Source organism: Agelaius tricolor, unplaced genomic scaffold (assembly GCF_023055355.1).
Source record: "Agelaius tricolor isolate 1412-34295 unplaced genomic scaffold, bAgeTri1.0.p SCAF_14, whole genome shotgun sequence".
In the NCBI taxonomy this organism is placed as follows: Eukaryota; Metazoa; Chordata; class Aves; order Passeriformes; family Icteridae; genus Agelaius; species Agelaius tricolor.
The window spans coordinates 17,612,748-17,637,663 of record NW_027269274.1 but is presented as its reverse complement, the minus strand read 5'-3'; the positions used below and the strand labels follow the sequence as shown (position 1 = coordinate 17,637,663).

At 43.4% G+C, this 24,916-nt stretch overlaps 1 protein-coding gene across 3 annotated transcripts in view; it reads right to left on the bottom strand.

Moving 5' to 3' along the window:
- Positions 1–1,605: 1,605 nt before the first annotated feature.
- IARS1 (isoleucyl-tRNA synthetase 1) overlaps positions 1,606–24,916 on the bottom strand; it is a 95,337-nt gene continuing 72,026 nt past the window's right edge. For 2 of the 3 annotated variants that reach the window (XM_071440011.1, XM_071440012.1), the window contains exons 25-34: positions 24,760–24,862; positions 24,555–24,638; positions 20,628–20,802; positions 19,014–19,117; positions 18,637–18,732; positions 17,653–17,829; positions 14,068–14,179; positions 12,993–13,118; positions 7,152–7,295; positions 5,147–6,272 (exon numbers count right to left, since the gene is read on the bottom strand). In XM_071440011.1, the coding sequence (XP_071296112.1) occupies positions 5,968–6,272; positions 7,152–7,295; positions 12,993–13,118; positions 14,068–14,179; positions 17,653–17,829; positions 18,637–18,732; positions 19,014–19,117; positions 20,628–20,802; positions 24,555–24,638; positions 24,760–24,862 (1,426 nt within the window). In that variant the 3' untranslated portion in view covers positions 5,147–5,967. Of the gene's footprint in view, positions 2,199–5,146; positions 6,273–7,151; positions 7,296–12,992; positions 13,119–14,067; positions 14,180–17,652; positions 17,830–18,636; positions 18,733–19,013; positions 19,118–20,627; positions 20,803–24,554; positions 24,639–24,759; positions 24,863–24,916 lie in introns of those variants that run through there. The other variant, XM_071440013.1, reaches the window with a different exon arrangement.

Genomic DNA, 24,916 nt, shown 5'->3' with positions numbered 1-24,916 from the left:
AGGAAGGTAGAGACAGCACAAGATCACCCAAATGGGTCACAGCCTGTTCCCAACATTCATGGCTGTGCAGCTAAGAGATCACAGCCATCTAACAGTGGCACCTGAAAGGAAAATTAAACCGTAATTCTGCCTCCAAATTATTTTTTTTAATGACATGCTACTTATGTTGATGTAAATGTTGATGTAAAAGTAATAGACCCAGAAGCATTTCCAGCAGTGTCCTCTGATCAGCTCTGGTCTTGTTCCTCCATTACATGTCCTAAGTATATTGAATTTTCCCTTCTGCTAGTTTCTACTGATCCTACCAGACAGAAAGAGCATCTGTGGGCATTTCCATCCTTTTATTTCTATCCTTGTGATGTGAGCAGGTTGGAGCACACCTGGGTTTCTGCCATCACAACCCATGAGGACTGTGCTGATGTGGGGAGAAAGCAGAGCAAGTTAAAACAAACAAACAAACAAAACAAAACAAACAAAACCAACCACACATACACCAAAAAAAAAGGGAAAGGAGAAAGAGTGACATGGTGCAGTGTGTGCAGTGAAGAAAGGAGAGTGAGATGAAACAGGACAAAATGCTAAATCCCAAATAAGTCTTTAAAAATGCAAGCAGTGCTGTGACCTTAGACTGGGTCATCAAGAATGAGGTTAGGTTGCCATCATTTACCATCTCCCTTTATTCTCCATCAAGAATAAAGCAAAGTTACTTTAGGAACAGCAATCTTGCTTTCACAGAAGATGAAACCTGGACATTTTTGATGTGACAAACCTCACAAACCAATACAAATTGAATTTCCATGTCACTGTGTCACTAAAAACCAGCTGACTTCCAGGTAAAAGTAGAGGGCAAGGCCCAGTATCCATTAACCTGAACAGGCCAGTGATTCAGGAGGCATAGCCATTTTCAATACTGATAAAAGAATTTTCTGTAAGCTGAGTGCCAGGAAGTTGGTTCACTTCAAAGAGTCTTTACAATTTTGGTACAGTCCACCAGTGCACAGAGTTACACAGAACAGCTATTTATAGTTATTCCAACTAACACACAGTTATCATGAAGCAGCTTTGGGTTTTGCTCCTAGTGTAAAGGTGAAACTCACAGAGCAATGGAAAATCGTGCTCAGAAGCCTCTGCTCTGCCAGGCTGCTGCTCCACTGTTTGCAGAGTGTGTCCTGCTGCTCCCAGCACTGCCAGGACAGCCAGGGCTCACTGTGCCTGCCCCCAGGAAGGTGCAGAACCCCCAGGTGTGCTCAAAGCTCCAGCTGAACCAGGCAGAAATACCCAGCAGTGCCAAGGGGGGCTCTGCCTTCCCCTGCCAGTGTTCACAAGTGAACACTGAAACACTGACAAGCTTTACTGGGTATTACAAAAACTAAAACCCCAACTGTTTTCAGTCTGAAACTGCTTCTGCATCAGAACAACGCTCCCCCAAGCCCCTGAACAAACCAAGCCCCCAAACCTGTCAGCACCACAATGCAAACAGCCACTGGTGCTCAGCACTGCATAGCTCAGGTGTCTTTGGCTGCTCCTGATCCATATGGAGCTCCAAGAGGTCTCTTCTTCAGAAATCCTGAGGAAGCAAAGTACTCTGAAGTCAGGGAAGCAAGAGGCAGGAGATGAAGCAAATTTATTGTTCCAAGTGTTGAAATTAGGGAGTATTTGAAATCAACAGCCACACACTTGATGAAAACCCAGCAAGTATGAATGAACAAATCCAGATAACCCTTAAATAAGTTACAAAGCCGTTGTGGGAGGGTGGGAATATATCAGAGAGCCTTGTAGGTAAGCCATGGTTTAGAAAAGATGCCCTCTGCACAAAGGACAGCAGAGAACAGCATCACTGAGGTACAAGTCCCATTTCTCTCAGGCAAATTACTGCATAGATATCTAAGGTTTCTGAACAGCTTTTACAGCATATTAAGATAACATAATGAAAATACATTGTATTTGAAACCAAAGAGCAGCATATTAGACATGCACTGGTAGAAAACATCCTGTGTGCCACTAGAGATGTTAAAAGTACCCTACACAACTTGGATGTTCATCTAAAAGCATAATAACTTCCTCTGACTTCATTTTTTGTGGAAAAAAGTCTACATGGTCATAAATCTGGAATTCTCAACATTCAGCTGTGGTGGGTATGACATGAACATAGAGGGTCTTCATGTTCAGGTTCCTCATAGAAACATCCTTTGTGATCTCTGAATGAAGGAAAGAAGAGAGAAACAACAGAGTTAGTGCTCTTGCTTACCAGGAGAACTATGGACTTTTATTTTTTTGTTGTTTAAATTTGCTTTATTCAGACATTTTTGCTGGTTTCACCACAGTGGGCTGGGACAGAAACTGCCCAGCTCAAAATTCTCTCCTGTTAAAGCCCAGGGCATGAAAGGAAGGGTCACCACATGTCACCAGTGTCCCTGCAAGAGCAGGAGAGCCTGTTTTATGTTTCAAAGCAGAACTTCTTGAAAGTCTACATCAGCCCACAGCTCTCACCTTCACATCCTGACAGAGCAGCAGCTAGTTCAGAAAACTCCAACACTGTAATATGAAGTCAATATGAGCAGTCCCTCATGAGCAGTTTATATGTAAAGCAAGGATTGTACCAGTACCTGCTGAAGAACTACTGCTGGAATCTTGTTGAGTATGCCTGAAGATTTTCTGATCATACAGGATAATTCCCTAAGTCTTCTCCCAGCTGCATGCCCAGAGTTTGGAACAGGAACAGGATCAAGTCTCAACAAACCTCTGAAGGACAGAGCACGCTTCCAACAGGCTGACTCAGGGCTTGTAATTACTCAAGAAACACAAACACAGAGTGATCCCACTTGTGTCTAGGAAAAGTCACCTGCAAAGCTTGCAGGAGCTGGAAATCTTTCACTATTACCTTGTGAAATGTGAATTTTTTTCCCAAGAAGCCTGGTGCTTGCTGACTGCTTCCAGCAGCCATCAGCTGCCCCACTGAGAGCAGAGTGTTTGGAATACTGGGAGCTCCAGCCTTGGAACAAAAGGCACCCCAGTATCAAACAGGCCTGAGGCCTCTGCACTAAGAAAGCTCAGAGAGATAAGAAACTTGGCAGGTGTAAGCAGAGAACACTGGTGAAACCCAGATTAACAAGGACTGGGGTCACGGTGTCACTCTCAGCCCGGAACCCTGCAGACAGCCCCAGCAAACACAAGATATTATAAAGGTCTGGCACCAGTGTTAGCACAAAGGACACATTAATAACACCCAGACTGGCTGGGGCTTTTCAGGAGGAGCCCTTCTGCAGTGTCCTGCCCCATCCTGCTTTGAAAAATGTTTCATTTTTAGACTAAACACACAGAAGCTGCACTGATTTAAAAGCCACCTGTTAATTAGAGAACTGAGAAGTCCTCATGGATCACAGTGTTTTTCAGGAGTTCTTCCATTGTAATACTCTCCTTTAAGCACCTGAGTATCCATCCACAGAGCTATAATCCAGCACAGCAATTAGGGCTTTATTCCCTCACTAACCTTCCTTCCCAGGAACATGTTCCACCAGGATGTAAAGGACTCTGGTCTGCAGAAGCAGCCAAACCAATTATGAACTTGGGTATCCAAGTCTCTTATTACGTATTTATTTATAAGATCCTGAAAAATGAGGAACTTACATGAACCTATTTCCAACAGTATTTATCACAACAATTAGTTTAAAGAACTGGAAATTTGACTTATTAATAGACTGTAGGGACACCTTCCCTTCTGTGCCAATGGCTCCAGGGAAGGGCTTTGCAGGGAGCACCTGCAGTGTCCCCACCATCCCCAGTGTGGAACAATCAGGTACCTGGAACCTCTGTCTCTCCAGCTCAGGAATAAGCAACACTCACCACCTGAACATTTCTTTTTGGGATGTTTTCCAACATTACAAAGGGGAGTGAAAAGCACGTTTGTTTCTGAAAAGCTGGTGAGTTTCTGTGCAATAGACAGCAGATGCCCAACTGCCTGGACCGACAACATTTATAAAAATAACTCTTCAAAACCAATAACTCATTTTCCACCAAGTGATTGTTTTTCCTTCTTATTGAACAGGCACCAACCTTCCAATTCCTGGGCTATTTTCATCAAACGCTTCAAACTGTTAACAGCAAATACATTTTTATTTTTAGAATAAAGCACAGAAAACCTACTCAAGAGACTGAACTTTGTTGTTCTGAAGGTAAGACCTTGAACAGATTGATCAGAAGATGAATGGGAGATTACAAAGCTGCAACAATATAGATAAACACTAATTGACCTAATGTTTTCTAGAGGCATCAAAGTGTTTTATGTGCAGCATTCATTTGTCATACAAAGAGATGAGAAGATAAAACACAGCTATGCCAGTGTTTAAACTTTAAAAGTGTTATTCAAGGAGGTGAATGCTGAGAATTAAATCTGAGATAGCAGAAGTGTGGCTACAAGGCATTAGCTGCACAAATAAACCTCTGGGACCAAGCTCTCTGTGTTCTGAGTTTAAGAGACCAAATCTGTTGTTTTGGCCTTGGAGGAGTTATCAAATCTGATCTTTCACATCACTGCGAATTGTCACTTCATACACTTAAATTAAAGTTTAAACAGTTATAGAGAATCCATGCTACAAATGTTACAGTGATTTAACCCACTTCCCTTTCAGGTGAAGGCATTTTAAAAATCCTCACTTCAACTGAGCTTTAAAAGCTGTTTTGCCAGTCTGTTCATTTTCCTGTCCTGTCAGCTCCTTGCCTCTTTCAAAGCTCTGCAGTTTCCTACAGTGGTTATTTCAGTGTCAGAACAGAATCATCTGGTGCTGAACCAAAGAGGAACTGTGCCTAACATCCCTTGTTCCTGAGTGCCTGAATCCCTGAATCCCCAGGTGGGCAAGGCTGCACACAAAAATACCTTTCAGTTTATGCAAACCAAGTGTGGTTCATGTTCTTGGTTTTCGCCCCTTGTGCTGAAATGCTCCAGTTCTCTGTTAACACCACTCAGCACATTATTTTTGGCATTTGCTTTAACTATCACTAGAAAGTTTCATCAACATCTGAGATCCATTTGAATTACAAAAATGGCTTTTGAATAAATACTTAAGGTCATACAAAGTAAAAATTTTAAAAAACCAAGAAAACCAAGAAGCCAAAAATTCACAACAAAACCCCCCCACCACTCCTTGCTGAGATTTCACTGTATCCCACCTGAATCCTCATGGGCAGCTGAGTGACCCCAGCTCTCAGCAGCTGCACCAGAGCTGCCCCTCCTGCCCTCCCCACTGACAGCACCTCCTGAGGAAGCTCAGCCACCCTGAGATAGGCACTTTGAGCAGGATGTCCAACTTCTGGAGAGGTAACATGTGATAAGCCATTAAACCTCATGGATCCCTCCCAAACAGCTGTAAGCCACATCACTGTGACACCCTGCAGACAGAACCTTTAGCATCATTCCACTCAGAGAGCTGAATTCTCCTGGAATTCTCCAGGAATCCCTGTTTGGAGCTGTTTGGGTTTTTACCATGTAGTCTGCAATCCATTCTCTCTGTCAAATGAAGTCCTAAATCACTCTGGTCCAATTTTTCAGCACCACAGATGGCTCAAGCTTCAGTCACACCTTCCTCATGAATCAGAGATTTTTGTTTCCCATCTGTCAGTGGGTTTGGGGGGTTCTTTAGCATTTCAGACCTGTGAGCATGTGCTGAAGCTTTCTGCTTCCCAGCTATCCCTGGCTGTGCCCTACCTCACTGCTCTAACAGAGATCCAACACTCTTTTCCACCCACTCCAATCCTCCAAGACAATGCAGCAATATGAATGCTAAAAGTTTGAACAGATTCTTAAAATATTCCTACTGTAGACTCAGTTCCAGGAGGAGTTCCCTGGAACTGCTGACTGACCTTTACTGCAGGAGGAAAAAGCTTTCACAAAAACTTGTCCTGGCCATTCCATGAAGGGAATGCATTACAGCTTAGAGCTTCTACATCTGGATGTTTGCTTAAAGGATTTTGTTATGCTAATATTGAATTACTGGGCAAAATTACAAACCAGTGTGTGAATAGTGTGGATTTAGTAATTAAACTGGATCTCAGGTTACATGAGCTGCTCCTCAACAACAAATTCCAAGGATCCTCAGATGAGCAAACCACAAGTTTGTGCTTACCATGAGTTAGTGCTTCATCCAGGAACAGCTTTAGCCTCCTGCTTCTGAGCCCAAAAACTTTTGCTGTCTCATGCAGAAGAGCTTTGTAGGTTAATCCATTCTGACCAACAGGGTTTTCCATTAGGAGAGTTCCCACTGTTCCTTTCTGGCATTCTGGACAAGATAAAACAGCTGAGTCACTATTGGTGAGAAATGAAATTACTTCATTTAACTGGGTAAATTGAAATTTAGGATTTCTTCTTCCATTTCACCTCTATTTCTTCATGGTACTGAGAGATAAATTAGAAATACCAACCTACAGATATTCTCTAAGTTCATTCATTATAGAGCCAGAAATGTAAGTGATGACTGACAGCTTGACCAACAGAAGAAAACTTCTTTTCATGGGTCAACAGGATTACACAGAGTCTGGGAAACATGAAATATTTCAACAGGACATAGAAACCACTACGTGCAGAAGCTCACCAAGCACCTACTTATGATCCAATCCCCTGTAGAAAACCACATTTTTGGCTCTCAGTAGTGTCAGAAAGGGCTCATACCAGAGCACAGGGTAAGAGCAAGTTACTGAAACAATTCAGCTGTTACCACATGAGCTCTCAGAGTGCCAGAATAGCAGGGGGGAAAACAGAATTACACACATATATATATTTATACTCCAGACCAGATGAATAATACAATTCACTTGGCTTTTAAATAGCACTAAGAAATGTTTCACAGGCTGTTTCCAATGTCCTGGTGAAAAAGTGGCTCTTCATTCAAACTTGATCAGTTTTAGACTCAGCCTTTTACAATGAACTGCACAGGTGAGCTGATGGTCAGAAACAGGGTAACAATGCCCAGGGGCTCATGTTTAACTGCTGCCTCTTATCTCAAACTGGCTCTCCTTGTGCTCTCAGGAGAAGAGGGAAGATTGTTTTTATCAGAAAGCACACACTAGGAAAAAAAATAACCAAAATCCCCATGTCCCAGTGAAAAGCTGCAGCTGTGCAGCAGAAGCTGCTGTGAAGAGCAGCCCAGCAGCCCCCATACCTTGTGGCTTTGCATTGATCAGCTGCAGGTTGATGTACTGGCAGAGCAGGGCACTGGGGCAGCTGGGCAGGCCAGGGGCTGGCCCTGCTGTCACATGCAGAGTGCTCCCACTGAGCCCCAGCAGGTCTGTGTGCTTCAGCAGCTCTGCAACACAAAGGGACACCCGTCAGGCCAGCCAGGAGCTCCTCACTCCTGCCCCCCGTCTCCTCTTTCACCATCCTGTCCTCCACAAAGAGCTTCTCTGCTGGAAAATGGCATTTGTGCAGAAAGGTTTGGTTTTCATAATAACACAAAGAGGGTGCTTGGTTTGCTGTGGAAATTAGCTCCTATATAATATTTCTTATGCACATAGTGGCTTATGCAATAAAAATAAGTTAGGTAACTTCAAACAAGCAAGAAATTATTCACCCAAGCCAACCATTCAGCAGCTATTATGGGCTACTTCTATGAAAGCTGAGTGCAAGTCCACAAGCTTCCCAAACATGAAGCTTAAGAGAGTTTTCAGCAGTCTAGAGGAAAAAAAGTCACAGATAACTTTTTTTACCAGCTTCTTCCCTTTGAAACTTATTTTTTTTAATGTAGAAAAAGACAAATTTTATTTTCTATTCCTACCTCATTTTATGAAAAGCTGTGATCTTTGCTTGCACCCAGACTTCCCTGGCCAAAGCAGCACTGGGCACGTGTTACTATGCAAAATCCGGATATTTATTAATCATAAAGATTAAATATATTCATTATAATATTAATAATAAATTCATTAATATAGTAATAATAAATTAATATATTAATAATAATATATTAATATAAATAATAAATATTGGTATTAAAGATATTAAACTCCAGAAAAAACAAACCAAAAAATTTCAATTAATGGCTCATGAATAAAGCCCCTACAGGAGTATCAGTGTGCAATGCCAGCTCAGGATCCAGCACATGACTCCAGCCAGGCACATGGAGAGAATGGGGCAAGGCCAGACCCAAACCAGGAGCCCCATCTCCAAGGCCATCAGAAGCAATCCCTGGAAGGGCTGGGAGAAGAAGCTGATGAAGTTTCTGTGACAAAAATGAATCCTGCAACACTGCCTGAGCCTTGAGGTCAAACAGAGCCACTGATGGGAGTGGTATTAAAATACACAGGAATAACTCTGTGCTGCAAAGAGCTCCAGAAATCAAAGCCAGGGAGAGCTGATGCATTTAATTCCTTGTCAGAACTGTGTGTTCCTGCACACATGGAACAGGCACACCTGTCAGATCCAGCCAACAAGTTTTCATTCCACAGCAGCCTTATCCACATGTGAGGGAGCCTAAGCTGTACAAATCTCATTTTCTATAGTTCACCTGAAAATCTCAAGGGGAATAATTTATAAATGTATACTTTTTGTAGGTTTATAAACTTATAAATAAAAAAAACCCTAAACCGACCACCCAGCTCCCAAAAAAAGCTCCAAACCCTCAAAAAAACCTAATCCCACAAAAAGATGAACAGCAATCACAAGCTACAAGTTCAAAATTCTGTCAAGTGCCAGAACAGAGTGAGATGCACTGGGAGTGTTTACAAGATTGCTCAAGGAAGCAAAAAGACCTCAGGCTGCACCTAAGATTCTAAAATGTGGATTTTAAATACCAACTTTTATATATTTGTATATTAATTTGTAGCAGTTTAAAGAAAAAAGAAACCAAAAGCCAAGCACTGTTCAGGTCTCTCTCAAGCACAGGAAGGGGATTTGCTTTTGGTTTTATTTTCAGGAAAGCAAGAAAACAACTGAATTAACAAGTGGAGAGGAATTACCAAGATTCCCTCCAATGGAAGGGAGCCAGGGGCAGGTTTTTCCTGAACCAGCACAATTTCAGGCCACAGAAGAGAGAGCACAGGGAGTGACAGAGTGGGAACACTTGGCCCCAGTAACTCCCAGTTTGCCATTGCCCAGCTGGCAGCATCCCTGTGGATCCATGCAGGGCAAGGAGGCAGAGCTGCAGTGATGGGGCTTTGCCCAATTAACCAATGAGCATTTGGCATTCCAGGAGCACTGACATTTCCCAGGGAAGAGCTCAGGCTGTCAGAGGAGTCTGTTCACAGAGCCCTCTCACAAGAGCAAGAAAAAATGGATCATTTCTTCCTGGATATCAATAGACTTGAAGGTAAGCAGGTATTACAAGTGCTCATCAAAATCACTTTAAAAGTCAGTTCTCCCTGCAGTGGGGTTTAAGTGTTAATGCTCTCCCCTAAAGTACCTTACAGCCTCACAGCCTTTGAAAAATTGAAGATTAAAAAAATCAGCCATCTGAAAATCAAAAAGATGAAATAAGGCATGGATCAAAAAGTTTTTAGTGGGATTTTTGCCCCACCTTCCTTGCCCCTCCCTTTTTTTTAAAGCCCTACATGATCTACAGATGCATTTCTTCCCATAAACATATTGAAAGTGGTTTAAATAAATATTTTTCATTATGGGCTACTTCCATGAAAGCTGAGTGCAAGTCTACAAGGTTCCCAAACAAGAAGCTTAAGAGAGTTTTTAGCAGTCTAGAGGGAAAAAAAAGTCACAGGCAACTTCTTTTACCATCTGACTTGAGCCCAGCTTCTTCCCTTTGAATTTATTTTTTTTTTAATGTAGAAAGAGACAGATTCTATTTTCAGTTTCTGAAGGTCTGAACAAGTCCCAGAGCTTTGTTTGGGGAGTGCAGTTCCTCAAAATACCTTGACACACTATTGGGGAGGAAATGTTGATCCCATTCTTCCAATGCTGCACTGAAAAGCAAAGACAGGACCCATCTGAGAAGAACTGCCTGATCCTGTGCCACAGCACAACCCTAAGGAAACCTTCATTACAACTAAAGAACAAGACAATAAATTACTGCAAGTACAGTGGACAGCCCTAGAAACCACAGGAAGGGAATGAGGAGCCAGAAATATGGTTTTACTGGGTCCCATTTTATTAACACATGTGGGAACTATTCAGAAATTATTTGTCTGGAGTGCACAACCTTTCTCTGCAATTTCTCTGGGACACAGCAGCTGATTGCAAGCCCTGGAGTCCCCATGAGACCTCACCTGAGGTTACTCACCCCAGAGCAGATGGATTGTGTCCAAAGCAAACACTGGAATTCTGCTCTGTTCTCTGACACCTTTCAGGACTGTTTTCCTGGCACATGCCTTGAGCTGGGACTCCCCAGGGAGCCACATCTGCTGACCAATACTTGTTTGAGATGTGACACACTGCCACCAATGCCAATTCGATGATCTGATCTTTCCAAGAGAATTTCCATCTGCTGAATAAGTGGGCAGGGAAAATACCCTGCTCTGCCCTGATCACTGACACTGAAAGGTGAAAAGCAGCATGCCTAGATGGAAGTCCCAAAATGATTCCTAAGGAGCAAAAGTGACAAGGAGGGAAGGAAGGAGGGAAGGAGGGAAGGAGGGAAGGAGGGAAGGGAGGAAGGGAGGGAGGGAGGGAGGGAGGGAGGGAGGAAGGGAGGAAGGGAGGAAGGGAGGAAGGGAGGAAGGGAGGAAGGGAGGAAGGAAGGAAGGAAGGAAGGGAGGAAGGAAGGAAGGAAGGAAGGAAGGAAGGAAGGAAGGAAGGAAGGAAGGAAGGAAGGAAGGAAGGAAGGAAGGAAGGAAGGAAGGAAGGAAGGAAGGAAGGAAGGAAGGAAGGAAGGAAGGAAGGAAGGAAGGAAGGAAGGAAGGAAGGAAGGAAGGAAGGAAGGAAGGAAGGAAGGAAGGAAGGAAGGAAGGAAGGGGGAAAGGGAGGGGGAAAGGGAGGGGGAAAGGGAGGGGGAAAGGGAGGGGGAAAGGGAGGGGGAAAGGGAGGGGGAAAGGGAGGGGGAAAGGGAGGGGGAAAGGGAGGGGGAAAGGGAGGGGGAAAGGGAGGGGGAAAGGGAGAGGGAAAGGGAGGGGGAAAGGGAGGGGGAAAGGGAGGGGGAAAGGGAGGGGGAAAGGGAGGGGGAAAGGGAGGGGGAAAGGGAGGGGGAAAGGGAGGGGGAAAGGGAGGGGGAAAGGGAGGGGGAAAGGGAGGGGGAAAGGGAGGGGGAAAGGGAGGGGGAAAGGGAGGGGGAAAGGGAGGGGGAAAGGGAAGAAGGAAAGGGAAGAAGGAAAAGGGAAGAAGGAAAAGGGAAAGGGAAGAAGGAAAAGGGAAAGGGAAGAAGGAAAAGGGAAAGGGAAGAAGGCAAAGGGAAGAAGGAAAAGGCAAAGGAAAGAAGGAAAAGGCAAAGGGAAGAAGGAAAAGGCAAAGGAAAGAAGGAAAAGGCAAAGGAAAGAAGGAAAAGGCAAAGGAAAGAAGGAAAAGGCAAAGGAAAGAAGGAAAAGGCAAAGGAAAGAAGGAAAAGGCAAAGGAAAGAAGGAAAAGGCAAAGGAAAGAAGGAAAAGGCAAAGGAAAGAAGGAAAAGGCAAAGGAAAGAAGGAAAAGGCAAAGGAAAGAAGGAAAAGGCAAAGGAAAGAAGGAAAAGGCAAAGGAAAGAAGGAAAAGGCAAAGGAAAGAAGGAAAAGGCAAAGGAAAGAAGGAAAAGGCAAAGGAAAGAAGGAAAAGGCAAAGGAAAGAAGGAAAAGGCAAAGGAAAGAAGGAAAAGGCAAAGGGAGAGGGCCTTTGTTACTACAGCAGAGGAAGAGGGAAGGTTTCCATTTTCTCCACCACTTCCCTTTAGGACTTCAGCATTAATGGATTTGTGCTGCATCTTTTTATCCTATAAAGGGCAGAAAAACCCCAAATATGGAGTGAAATTACTTCTAAACTTTGTGAGATGGGAGTTTCCCAACTCTTCTGGGCCTTTTGAAGGTCATCTCTTACTATCTGTGGTGACAATGAACAATACAGGTGCAGACCCCCCTCTGCAGGCACAGAGCACACTGTTATCCCTCCTACTTGGAAAAGGATTTCCAGGAAAACCATTTCCTTCCTCAAAACACAACTGGAACTTGAGGAAGATACTGAAGGATCTCCCCTAAATCCCCTCTGACTGAAAGCAAAGATTAATCCTTTTGTATGACAGGACTGTTCAGCTGAGCTGAGCACGACCTGAAAGATTTATCACAGGGAGCTAATGGATGACACCAGATGGGAAACCCCAAAAATCCTCCTAGAAATGTTCTCAGGACAGGACAACAAGAAACTAAGGACTGAGATGGCAACAGTGACACACAGACTATTTCTTTATAGATGTCACTGTTGGACATCAACTGGTGATCCTCAGCAGCCCTGAGGGCACCCCAAATCAGCCAATTCAAGGACCTCCCCCTCAGTAATATTTCAGTAATATTTCCATGAAAAAACCACTAATAAAAGGTTTTGTAGCCATTCAATTAGCATTTTTATACTGTTTTGGGGTGGGTTTTTATACATTCTTTTGCCTTAACAAAGTTCAATCTGCAAAAATATTCAATAGGTTTTTATAAAAAAAGAAGAAATGCAGTGCTCCTCAAGGTTCTCCAGGGTGGAAAGGCAACATTTTTCTTCTACAGATCACAGTTTACATTCAGCTGAAGTTCTCACCCTGCCTACTGAGCCATTAGGGAAAGCATGGAAAGGCTGATGGCAGCTCGCCATCAAGATCCAGCATAGCCCAGTGGAAACACTGAAATAAATCACATTTTGTCCTGATGAGAACTGCAATGGAAGCAAGATAACAGATGAGCACCATTTAGCAGCAGCTTTTGGAAACATGTTGATGTGACTATAAACACAGTCTCATAAGCTAAGTACTATAAAATGGAATATTTCCTTACCCATTTTCTTGTCAATTTGATATAGCTAGCTAGATAAGATATAAATTACACAGTAAATAATTATACAGTAAATGACTCCTAGCTGGTGCTAGAAAGACTTTCAATTTTCCTTGTCATACTCCATTTACCTGTGTTTCCATTAAAAACTGTCAGTTTGGAATTTTTAAGACCAAAAATGCAGGAGACAGCATCTACAAGTCCAGTGAAGTTCAAGGTATTATCTCCTTTTGGATTTTCCAGCAGCAACACACCATCTAAAACCAAAATTAAGAAATTAAAATGCAGTTTGGAAGCAATATCCAAGTTCTAATGATTTTCTAATGATGCTAATTACTTCCAGTGAGTTTCTAAACCAATTTAAAACTGACAACACTGCATCTTCCCAAATTTTTTAGTGGGAAAGGGGAAAGAAAACAGAGAAACAAACAATGTGTACTTCAGATTTATGGTGCAGAAGTTCTATTTGCTTTTATTAACAAGACAGTCCCATTTGTGTGTTACTAAGGTACAACCCAGCCTATAATTTAATATTATAGGTATTATAGTGGTTAAAAGCTGAGACTGTGACTCTGAGAGGGTCACCAGCTTTCCCAGCTGGATTCCTTCTCACTCAGGGAGCAGCTCTGTGACCATGTCCAACAAGGAACAACTATTTCCATATATAAACTGGCAGCACATGCAAGAAAAAACCTCCCCAAGTGCATTTAGTTTTCTCCCTTCTTATATATTAACTCACCCTTGTAGCAACATCACTGCAGCCATGTCCACTGCCCAAGACACAGTCAGGCCATTATCTAGTTTTAAGTATGATTTTCATCTCTGTACTTCATATCTGAGCTTTTCAAACCATGTCCCCCACATCCAGGCCTCACCTCCTGCACAGTGCTACAGCAGGGATTACAAATCCTCAAGCACACCCCAAATCCAGAGAGTGCAGTCCCCACAAAGATACTGCCACACAAACCCTCCCTGCAGCAGGAGTGACAACTCCTGCCCACACAGAAGAGCTTCCCTCAGCAGAAATCATGGACAGGTGTGGTTTTGCTTTGAATAAATTTATTTTCAAGAATTAGTTCAAGCTCCTACTGGAGAGGAGGCTGCACCACCTTTCAAATGAATTCAGGCTCCAGCATTCACCACTCCATTTCCAAACTCTCCCTTGCATCAGCCCAGACAAAGCAAGCTGGGGATGTTCATTCCTACCTTGCTCTGTCCCATTGACACAAACTTTGAGGTTGACATAGGCACAGGCTGGGCCAGCAGACTGGCACACTCCCCCTCTGACCAGTGTGATTTCCAGCTCTGATCCCTTCAGCTGGGGAAAGACAGAGATGAGCATTATTTCAATACTGCTTATTAAACAAACACAGCAAAATGTTTCCCTTCAACAAGCAACACTAAGATCTTGCCTTTGTACTAAATGTGATTTACCATAAAATAGGGATTGTTGCTACATCTGCCTTCAGTGACAGTGCTTCAGACATCAATCTGCCTGTACCAGATGTCAGAAAAGCAGGGAACAAACAGCCTGATTTTCACAAGTGATGAACAGTGATGACACCCTCCCAAAATACAATCCCAAAGCAAATCTGCCTGAGAGGAACACTCCTCCAGAGAAATTCAGATTGCTGACCAGGGCTCTGCTCTCAGTCAGTGCCTGGAGAAGCCTCCACTATCCCTGGGGGATCACTGAGAACCCCCTGGGTGGTCACACTGCCTTGGTACCACCAGCCTTTGAGTATCTCCCCAGGAGGCACCAGTGAGCCTGTCAGACCTGGAGGCACTCCAGGAAATCCAACATGGATCTTCCAAAAGAGATCCAGAAATCACCCATATGAACAACTGGTACCAACAGACCATTTAAGCTATTTTATTTTGTAAATTTAGAGATGCTCTTTGGCAAGAGACACATCCAAAGGGTGACAGACAAATTTGGAAGTGTCATTCTTTACTGAAGTCCTATTACAAAGTAGGGAAAAACACTTATGCAGCAACAAATGCCATTCTGTGTTTATCCATTCTACTTACAACTCAAAATTCATTTTTCAAGTACCTACTTTTCTGCCCCAATAGCTTCTGAGACACTGCTTTTTTTGTTGTTGTTGTTGCTGTGGCTTGGAGCAAGTCTTTGGGAAAGGAGCTCAGAATTAAAGCCTTGTATCAAAAATTGATCCAGGATAATTTCCCAGAAGTAATGACTTGAATGTAATCACAATAAATGTAAAAAGAACAGAGTGCATTTCGTTTTTGTTCCAGTCCTCACATATATTCAACAGCAAGCAGACTCCTGTTACTCCTCTGAGTAACTTCCAGAAATTTGGTGCAGTGATCCTGACTTAATTTACACACTCCCATGAAGGATTTCTCAGGAAGGGCTTTCTCATGTCACTGCTCTGGATGTGCCAAAGGAGCTGCAGCACAACAGAGTCAAGCACCTGCCCTAAGCAATCCATCTCTGCAGGCCCAGAACACAAACTCCCAAGGAGCACTTGACACTTGCACTGCAATTTCAGTCATCTGTTTCCCTCTGCAACATCTATTCTGAAGTCTGAGTGTGTGACAAACAGTTCAGAGGCACAGCCAGCCCATCCACAAGCACAGAAAAGGCTGCAGCAGGCACAGAGCTCCTCCACAAGGAGTTCTCTGGGGTGACTGTCCCTGTCCATGGTAGGGCTGGAAGTACATGATCCTCAAGGTCCCTCCCAAACCCAACCCATTCTGTGATCCTATAACTGAGACTAAAATAAATAATAATGAACAAGTGCATTACTTCTGTTCTTCTGTGCCTCCATTTCCCACACAGACTGCACCCCCTCAGCACTCAGGACTGGCAGCATTGTGTAGGATCCTGGGGTGCCTTGGTTGGAAGGTGCTTTACCTTGGTGACCATCTCATCCCACTCTTCCTGCCATGGCAGGGACACCTCCCACTGTCCCAGGCTGCTCCCAGCCCCAGTGTCCAGCCTGGCCTTGGGCACTGCCAGGGATCCAGGAGCAGCCACAGCTGCTCTGGGCACCTGTGCCAGGGCCTGCCCACCCTCCCAGGGAACAATCCCATCCCAATATCCCATCCATCCCTGCCCTCTGGCAGTGGGAGCCATTCCCTGTGTCCTGTCCCTCCATCCCTTGGCTCAAGTCCATCTCCAACTCTCCTGGAGCCCCTTTGGGCACTGGAAGGGCTCTGAGCTCTCCCTGGAGCCTTCTCTCCTCCAGAGAGAACATCAAACCCAATTCCTTGCTCATGGCTTTGTCTGAAACCCTCTCCCTGCCAAGGTTTCAAGGTGGCAGGAGGCTCTCTCAGCTGGGTGCCCACAATGAGACAACTGCATTTCTCTAAGCTGAGCTATCAACACCCCACAGAACTGGCTGGCAGAACAGTGCCATTCAGTGAAGATTTCTGTAAGAAATTCAACTTTTGTGCAAATGCATGGCCTACAAAACTCTCCCAGAGTCACACACTAGCTCATCATCTCCACAACAGAAAGGACTGCCTGGTTTTTGCTGACATCCAGATGAAGCCATCAGTTCTAACCATAAAAACCAGGCCAGGTGCCTGCTGGCAGGGGAGGATTTCATCTCTACACACAGAGCAGTGTTTAGAACTAAACCAACACACTCATCTTTCCACAATGGCTTTCTTCACTAAAATATACTAAATTAGATTTAGGTAAGAGTAAAATAAACATGGGGGTAAGCATACTTGCACAGACATTAAAGTTTTCATGGAAAGCAATAGTGACCAGCACTAAAGCTCAGGTTCAGGGGATTTGAGGCAGGAAATCACACAGGTGATTCCCAGCACGGTATTTCCAGCTGCTTTTACATTCCAATTCAGATTTGATCTTATCCATCAGAAGTATCAAATAAGTACTTAGAAGAAATTCAAGATTTTCAGTGATTTCTCAGCTACAGTATTTACTTAGTGTTTTCCCCCTGTCTGTCACTAGATGAAACCGATAGTTTTGAAAAAGGCCAAACAAGGCTTTGTTTCAAATCTGTACAACTTCAGAAGTGCCATTAATAACTATAAAACATTTCCTTTACACACACTATTAAGATGGATGAAATGTGCCCTTTCCTTGCAGCTATTCCCTGCCTTCCCAGCCATTCTGTAAATCAAATTTCAAGTCTGATGGATCCTACACTCTTGTGTGAATTAATCTTTGTGGTCCAGCAGGACATTTGTATTGAAGAATAACTCATTCACAGTTCTGCTAGGAATGTCTTTTGAATAGAGTGAGCTTCAGTAAAACCATGGCAAAACTATCATCAAATATGTCAGAAGCAGCAATCAAAGAAAACAACAGAAATTGCTGCTGATTTGAAATATGAAACTACACTTTTACAACAGACAACTTCAGCAACACAGGGCAGAGGAAAAAACGTTCTTAAATATTAAACAAGTTGGTCTTAAGCCAAATTTAGCCTCGAAGGAGTAGTTCTAGTACAAAAGTATATTAATCTAAGAAAATCAGAGCAACAACATTTTGGCTGTTCAAACAACACACTAATCCAAGTACAAATAACTGTGTATTAACTTCAGACAAACAACTGCCTCAGTTGTTTACTTTGGTATCCAAGCAGCTTGATTTTCAAAATCACCACGCATCCAGAACCAAACTCCTTTCTTTTATAAACCAAGGAAGACTAATACAGAAAGTTATAAATAGAAAACAATATCTGCTCTATCCCACAAACAAATATTGACAGCATTATTCTTTTACTGGAGCAGCTTGTTAGGTTAAAAGCAAATAAGATGAACTATGCAAGCAGTGCTTCTCCTCCTTACTTGGGTTGTTTCCTGGATGAGAACTTCCCTTGAGGTAGGCACCGGATAAGGCTTCAGGTCTGCCTTTATTGTGGCAAAAATGAACTCAGCGTGCTGCTGGATGACAGTGTCCAGGTATTCCCCCTCTGGCAGGGCCCTGTAGTACACTGTGATCTCATCTGTGGGCACCAGGTTCCTCTGCAGGACACACAGACACCATTACTGACAGCAAAGCCACACACCAAGAGAGCAATACTTGTCAAGTTAAAAAAAAATATATTTATCAAGCAGTTGTTAAAAGCTTCCACAAAAGACTTAGAAGAAAACAATCCTTCTAAAAAAACACCAAGAATCTTAAAACATGGGAGTTTAGGCAAGATTAAGTATACTAATATTCATTATAGTGAAAATAAATTATGGTTTTATGTCATTACAGAACTGAATTTAAATCCAGTAATACATGAGAGAGTTTTCATGGCCACAATCCTTCCTGGTTAAGTTTTATACAGAAATAAATCCTCAAGTTTTCTATAAGTAAAAAACCATTAAAATATATAAATCTACATAGGTGTAGAGATATATATATTTAAAAATACTACATAGGTGTGTATATGTGTGTATATATATGTGTATATATACATATATATATGCAAAATCTACACAGATTTTTTTTTAAATATACATAATGTAAAGAATATCTATTTTGGTAAAATTTGTAATTTTTCAGTCTTATGCTGAAGAAAGGTCCTTTCCAACCCAGACTTTTCTATGAGTCTATGATTTATACAGCCTTAACTGCACTGAACTTTTCCAAAATAGCATGTCCCATGAAAATTTTCTCTACACATCCTTTAGAGCTCTTGCAAGGGAATCCAATCAGAAAGCCATACATGAGGAGTAAATTTTACAGGATTCCATGTTTAATTGAAAATGCAGTCTGTGCATATAGCCCAGAGTGCTGGAAAGGGAATGGAAATGCCTTGTCCCACCCCACTGCCTGCTCACCTTCTTGCGAAGCTTCTGGATGCGATTGATCACTTCCCGGGCCACGCCTTCATCCACCATGGACTGGTCTGGGGTCACATCCAGCAGCACCAAAACCTGAGCAAAGGCACAAAACATTGATGAGCAGGTGACAAACTGGAAACAAGGTGGGAGTAACACTGTCAGGAGCTCAGGATGCCTTTAGAGAGCTCCTCATGAACAAAATACGACGGGGGAGAGAGCGCTGAACAGCTCCAGGATTCACACACTCCTGGAATGTGCTGAACTACCTGAACTAACAAATCCAAGCCAGCTTCTACCTCACCATTTTCCTACTGCTTCCTGAGGAATTCTTCCCTTAATCAAAAAAGAGAGAGAGGAAATAACCAATAAAATACCTGAGCATCGGAGTGTGCCTCGAACTGGGCAGATCCCTCTGTCATCTGATACATGAGACGCAGATCCTCCCCATGGAGTTCATGTCCTTCCACAACAATGCTGCCTGCAGGGTTGGCAGATGGAGAGCAGCTCTTACCATCCAAGCAAAACCCCCAGTTTCAAATTCAGAAAGCTTTAACCAAGCATCAGCCTTCAAACATGTGCAATGTATATATTTGCAATGCAGTCAAACAGCAGTTAAGCACTAGTAAGCAGCAGTGAATTATCCCACATTTCCATTTTTCACATAAGCACTTCTCCAGGCAGCAGAGCTCACTAAAACACAGGCACTTCAGCAACTGTTTGTGTGGAACCATCTGAATGGAATAAAACTTAAAAATATCCTGTATACTCCACCAACTCCAAATTTCCATTTAAGCAGTTTGCTAAACAGATATAGCTGCAAAATTCACACCCACTTGTAACTCTGGAATCAAAGGAATGCTTTTAGAATAAAAGCTACTGCACAAATACTCAGTTCCAATCTGATTCAGTCTCACAGAAAGCTTATTCTCTGCTTCATCTTGGCTTTACAGTAGCACTTAAAATCAGAGAACATCCTGAGCTGGAAGGGACCCAGAGGGATCACTGTGTCTAAATCCTGCACAGACAACTCAACAATCCCACCCTGTGCATCCCTGGCAGTGCTGTCCAAACTCTCCTGGAGCTCTGGCAGCCTCAGGGCTGTGACCATTCCCTGAAGAACCTGTGCAGTGCCCAGCACCCTCTGAGGAAGAACTTTTTCCTATAATCAACCCTAAACCTCCTCTGACAGGAAGGAACAGTTTAAACAGTTTAACAGGAGAATCGTTTAAAATCAGTGCCCATGACCATTTCTAAACTCTTCTTGCCCAAAAAAAAAAAAAAAAAGGAAATAATAAACTCAAATTTCCTCCTTGTAACAGCTGAAGAGGGATAACAAGAGGGAAGCAGGCCTTAAGCTCCCTTAAGCCAATGGCATCCTGGATCAGGAATGGTGTGGCCAGCAGGAGCAGGGAGGTCACTCTGCCCCTGTACTTGGCACTGGTGAGGCCTCACCTGGAGTGCTGTGCCCAGCTCTGGCCCCTCAGTTTGGGAAGGACATTGAGATGCTTGAGTGTGTCCAGAGGAGGCAAAGGCTGGAGAGGGGATGGGAACACAAACCCTGTGAGGGATGTTTGAAGGAGCTGGGGTTGTTTAGCCTGGAGAAGAGGAGGCTTAGAGGTGACCTTATTGCTCTCTACACCTTCCTGAAGGGAGGTTGTGGTCAGGTGGGGTTGGTCTCTGACAGAACCAGAGGACACAGTCTCAAGCTACATCAGGGAAGGGATAGGTTGGATATTGGGAAAAATTTTTTCACCAAAATAATAATGAAGTACTGGAATGCTCTTCCCAGGGAGGTGGTAGAATCACCATCTCTAGATGTGTTTAAAGAAAGACTGGACACAGCACTTGGTGCTACAGTACAGTTGAAGTGTGAGGGTATAGGCTGGACTCGATGATTTAGAGGTCTCATCCAACCTCATGATTCTGTGATTCTGTAAGCCCACAGAAGGACACCCTGCCACCCTTGAGGGCTCTGCCCCACGACAGACCTGTCTCCTGGAACCTCTCCAGCTGCTCGCTGCTGAGCTCCTTGATGGCAGCCATGAGGGGCTTGAAGGCGCCCTTGAGGCGGCGGCCCAGCACGGTGTGCTCGGGCTCGGCCCTCAGCCGCACGCCGTACCGGGCCTTGTCCGCAGACAGCGTCAGCGCCCGCACGTTCAGCTCCTGCAGGGACACACAGCACACACAGGTCAGCTGGCAAGGTGAGAGGTTTGTACGGGGCTGTGTCTATGGACAGAGTCATTGGGAGAGCAAACAAACCCAGCCCCGAGCCCCCCTTCAGCAGCACAGCCCGTCGCCACTCTCAGCCTCCAGGGTGTTTTGGTATTAACAGGCAGCTCCCACCTCAAATCAGCCCCTGCTCAGCAGCCCTTTTGATCTCCCCCTCAGAACTGCCCAAGAGCTGACCCCATTCCCTCTGTGTGCAGTGGCCTGGCAGAGCTCAGGAGAGGAAATTCTGCTGGAACAGTCCTTTCAGAACACACAGAGCCAGGAAATCATTAGCAACCATTTTACGGTTGAGGTTGTACAAAATGGCCTCATTTTGTCTCCTCCTTACCTGTTCATTCCAGCTCCTCACTGCACACAAAACCAGTCTGCTCAGAAAAGCTTCCTGCAGCCAAAGCAGCTTTATAAAACCTGCATGGACTTTAGGAGGGGGCCCAGACACTGCAGGAAGGTGTGTGCCCATTATTCTGAGCTGCACATGCAGATTTTGTTCCCATATCTGAAGGGAACATAGTGGTGCTGTGGGAAGTTTTACATAACTGATTGAGAGGACAACGTGGTTTTCACATGAGGAAAAACCAAGGCTGGAACTCTTTGGAGAGAATATGGCTGGGATTGATTGGAAAACATGAGGCACAGACCTGCACGTACATTTCACTGCAATCCAGCAGGTTCTGTCTGCCAGGCTGCCCAGTACTTGGAGCATTTGGTGTTTAATGCCCACTGGATGGTGGTGAGAGCTCCCATCACCATCTTACAGCATCATCAGGTGCACTTGGCAAACAAGCAAGGCATTTACAAGTAGAAGTAAATGGCAGCATCAGCATGACAGGACTAGCAAGTAGCCAAACATTTGGATTGAGAAATAATGTTTAAATACAACCTCTGAGCTGCAGCCTAATTCCCCAGGAAGTCCTACTGACATGAGGAGCCAAGAATACAACTGAATCTAATTTTATTTAATACATCTTTTAGGAAATCTAATGAAAATTATGCACTTCAGAAATTCAGTTTCAATGGGGTGCTGCTGGAAATGAGCCCACGAGTTGTAAATGACAACCTCGTGGGGGAAAAGAAATAATAATCCAAAAAATAGCACAAATTGAAAAATTACTTTGGGCCTGATTAGATAAATCAGAGAAGCCAACTCCATCAGGACAAGTTTTCTGTACTAATTAGATTAGGAAATTATTCTTTCGTACACATTATCCATTTAAAAACCCAGAATGAGTCTTAGAAAAACAGGCAAATCTGTATTTTAGGTCTGTTTACATCAGTCTCAGAGCTTTGACTTAAAATAATTCTTAATTTTAACTTCCTAATTACTCAAAATTAGCTCCTTAACACATCTTTCAAGTCTCATGGGGATATAGTGAGGCAGCCAGCCCTTCCCATGACCAGCTGAAGACCTGAACATACAAGAGCCTTCAGCTGGTGCCATGTACCCCAGCTATGCCCAGTCCTCAGAACAGAGACAGAAATGTCAGAAATGCTGTGCTTCAGCTGGGTTCTCTAAGCAGGCAGCCTAAAAAGGAAAATAACTCCTCATTATGTAATAGTGTAAGAAATGAAAAACTGCTGGGCCCCCCAGCCACAGCTCCTGTCAGATAATTCAGCCCTGTCACAGGCTCAGTCCCTGGGTTTGATGGAGAAGTCAATTTTCTGTTTTACAGCAGCTCTGCACAAGGCTGGGGGTTGGAAGGAATACAAAGGTTGGATGGAAGCAAGATTCTGACTGTGCACAGAGTCAAATTTACACAGAGAAAACCTTCCCCTGGAAGCAGCTGGGAAGAAAAGTCCTGACCCAGGCTTGTAAAAGGCCTCAAATAGAAATGAATAAAATGCAACTGTGTCCAGTTGCTAAAAGCCTTCTGGGTTTATTTCATTTCATCAGCTTGGCTATTTTTGCATGACAACTCTATAATCTGGCAAGTTCTAATATTAAAATCCATTTATTGAAATGACTTGCTGTGTTCTGAAGATGAGAGAGGAGCACTGCAGATCAAAGACTACAGCTCTTTCTGCAAAAGCAATGAATGAAATTTCTGAAGAATTGACAAGTATATTTTTCCCACTCTTTTGTCAGCAACTACACGAAATTAAATGGTGTAATTCTCCTTACCCATTACCTCTGGCATCTGCAAATTTACTCCTGGCAATCATTGAAGGTTCTAAAGCTCTGAATAGGCAGGAGGTTGATGAACAAAGCTGCAAATGCAGCCCAAGCAATGCTGCCCAGCCTGCCTGTAATCACTGACCTCTTTAGCTCTGCACCATCCAGTAAACAACAGGATTGATTGCCATGCAGTACAATAAAACACACACTAAGCTCCAGCAGCAGCTTGTTGAATTTTAAGACACATAATAAAACCAGGACAATAGACAGTACTCTGTGTTTGTGCTTCCACAAAGGCATCTGAGTTTGTTTTAACTCATCTCTCCAGAAGAGACACTTTTGTCTGCAGTAGCAAAGGAATGCAAATCAAAACATACTAATGTAAAATCCAATTATGTAATAATTTAAAAATCATTAGCTTCTTTTGTTACCTTTCATTAGCTGTAGAAGCTGACAACAAATTTTAGCAACCACTCTTTTGGAAGCAATTTGAGGAAGCAAACCTCATCTCCCTTAAAACTCGATTCTCTAGAATTTAAAATCCATTTTTCAGATCCAAAAAATGGGACAGACATTAGCCTAAATTTCACAGAATTCTGCTGTTGAAGAGACTCAGATATTGAAATTATTATAATTAATAATAACAGCAATTCTGAAGCAAGGGATCATAACTGCCAAGTCTAAGAGCAATAATCAAATAAGTTAACATGACAGAAAAGCTTTACAGTCCCCCTTGCAAATCAATTACTATTTTTTAATTTAAAATTCCTCTAGTGAATAATTCTTAGGCATTTAACTCCCACAGTAACTAAAAGCAAGCAGCACACAGCACTGATGTAGAGGTCCTGTGCACTGAGCTGTGACTTCCTAAGCCAGTGCTCATTCCCCCAGCAGAATGTTTAGAGATTTCCATAGATGTGTATTTAGGCTTGGGGAAAGCTCATGTTGCTGGAATTATATGGAACACAAGTTTCAGAGTCCCTCATCTCCTGAATTCCCTGACTGACATGGTTGCCCTCAGCAAGACAAGTGAGGTGAGCTGATCCTCTTTGGGAAGATGCACATTTTTGTTCTCTTTGTCAAGGTAAAGCAGCTGACCCTGACAATGGCAACTTCAACCACAACAGGATGGTCTATTTTAAACACATGAGCAGATGTGCTGTCACAGTGAAGGGAAGAAAGGATCCTAAAGCTGCCAAGAACAGGCACAGGATAATGAACAGGCACAGAAATGGCCACACCATTTGCACAAGAGAAAACCCCCTCAGATCCTGTACTGCCAGTGCTCAGTGGGAACAGAACAAGAATTTTGTGTCACAGATGCTTGAAGATGGATTTCATGGCTTTAAAGATTGCAAACAGGTCAGATTGCAGCAGCCTCAGTGCAGTGTGGTCAGTTTGGAGGATTAAGTATTTCTCAACACTAAAGTGCCTTTGGCACACGACCCACTGCCACCCCTTTCATTAGAGCTCTCCTGGAAATTCATTTCACCTGTGAGTTGTTAATATGGTCAACAGGGGAAGTTGTTCAGGGAACCAACAGACACCATCTCCTTAACCATGATGTTCTTACCTCGAGGACATACTTCTCTAGAGACCTGATGTTTTCCAGAGCCTCTGGATCCTGGTGGATAACTACTACTTCTTTCAAAGGGTACTGGGGGAAAAAAACCAAAACAAAACAAAAATTGAACTGTTCAGTTTCCTCAGGTTCATCCCAAAGTTACAGAGCTGTTACACATTCCCAAGGTATGACAGGAGATGTGAGGAGCTCTAACCTTGACTGGGATGGTTTTTCTGTCTCTGATCACTCGTCCCAGCTCAATCACAGACTGCAAACAAGAAACGGCACTTTCAATTTTTTTGTCGATGAGATCCTCCCTAGATTAGAAAGGAAACATTATAATTGCTGCATTTTCATCACATCTCTTTGAG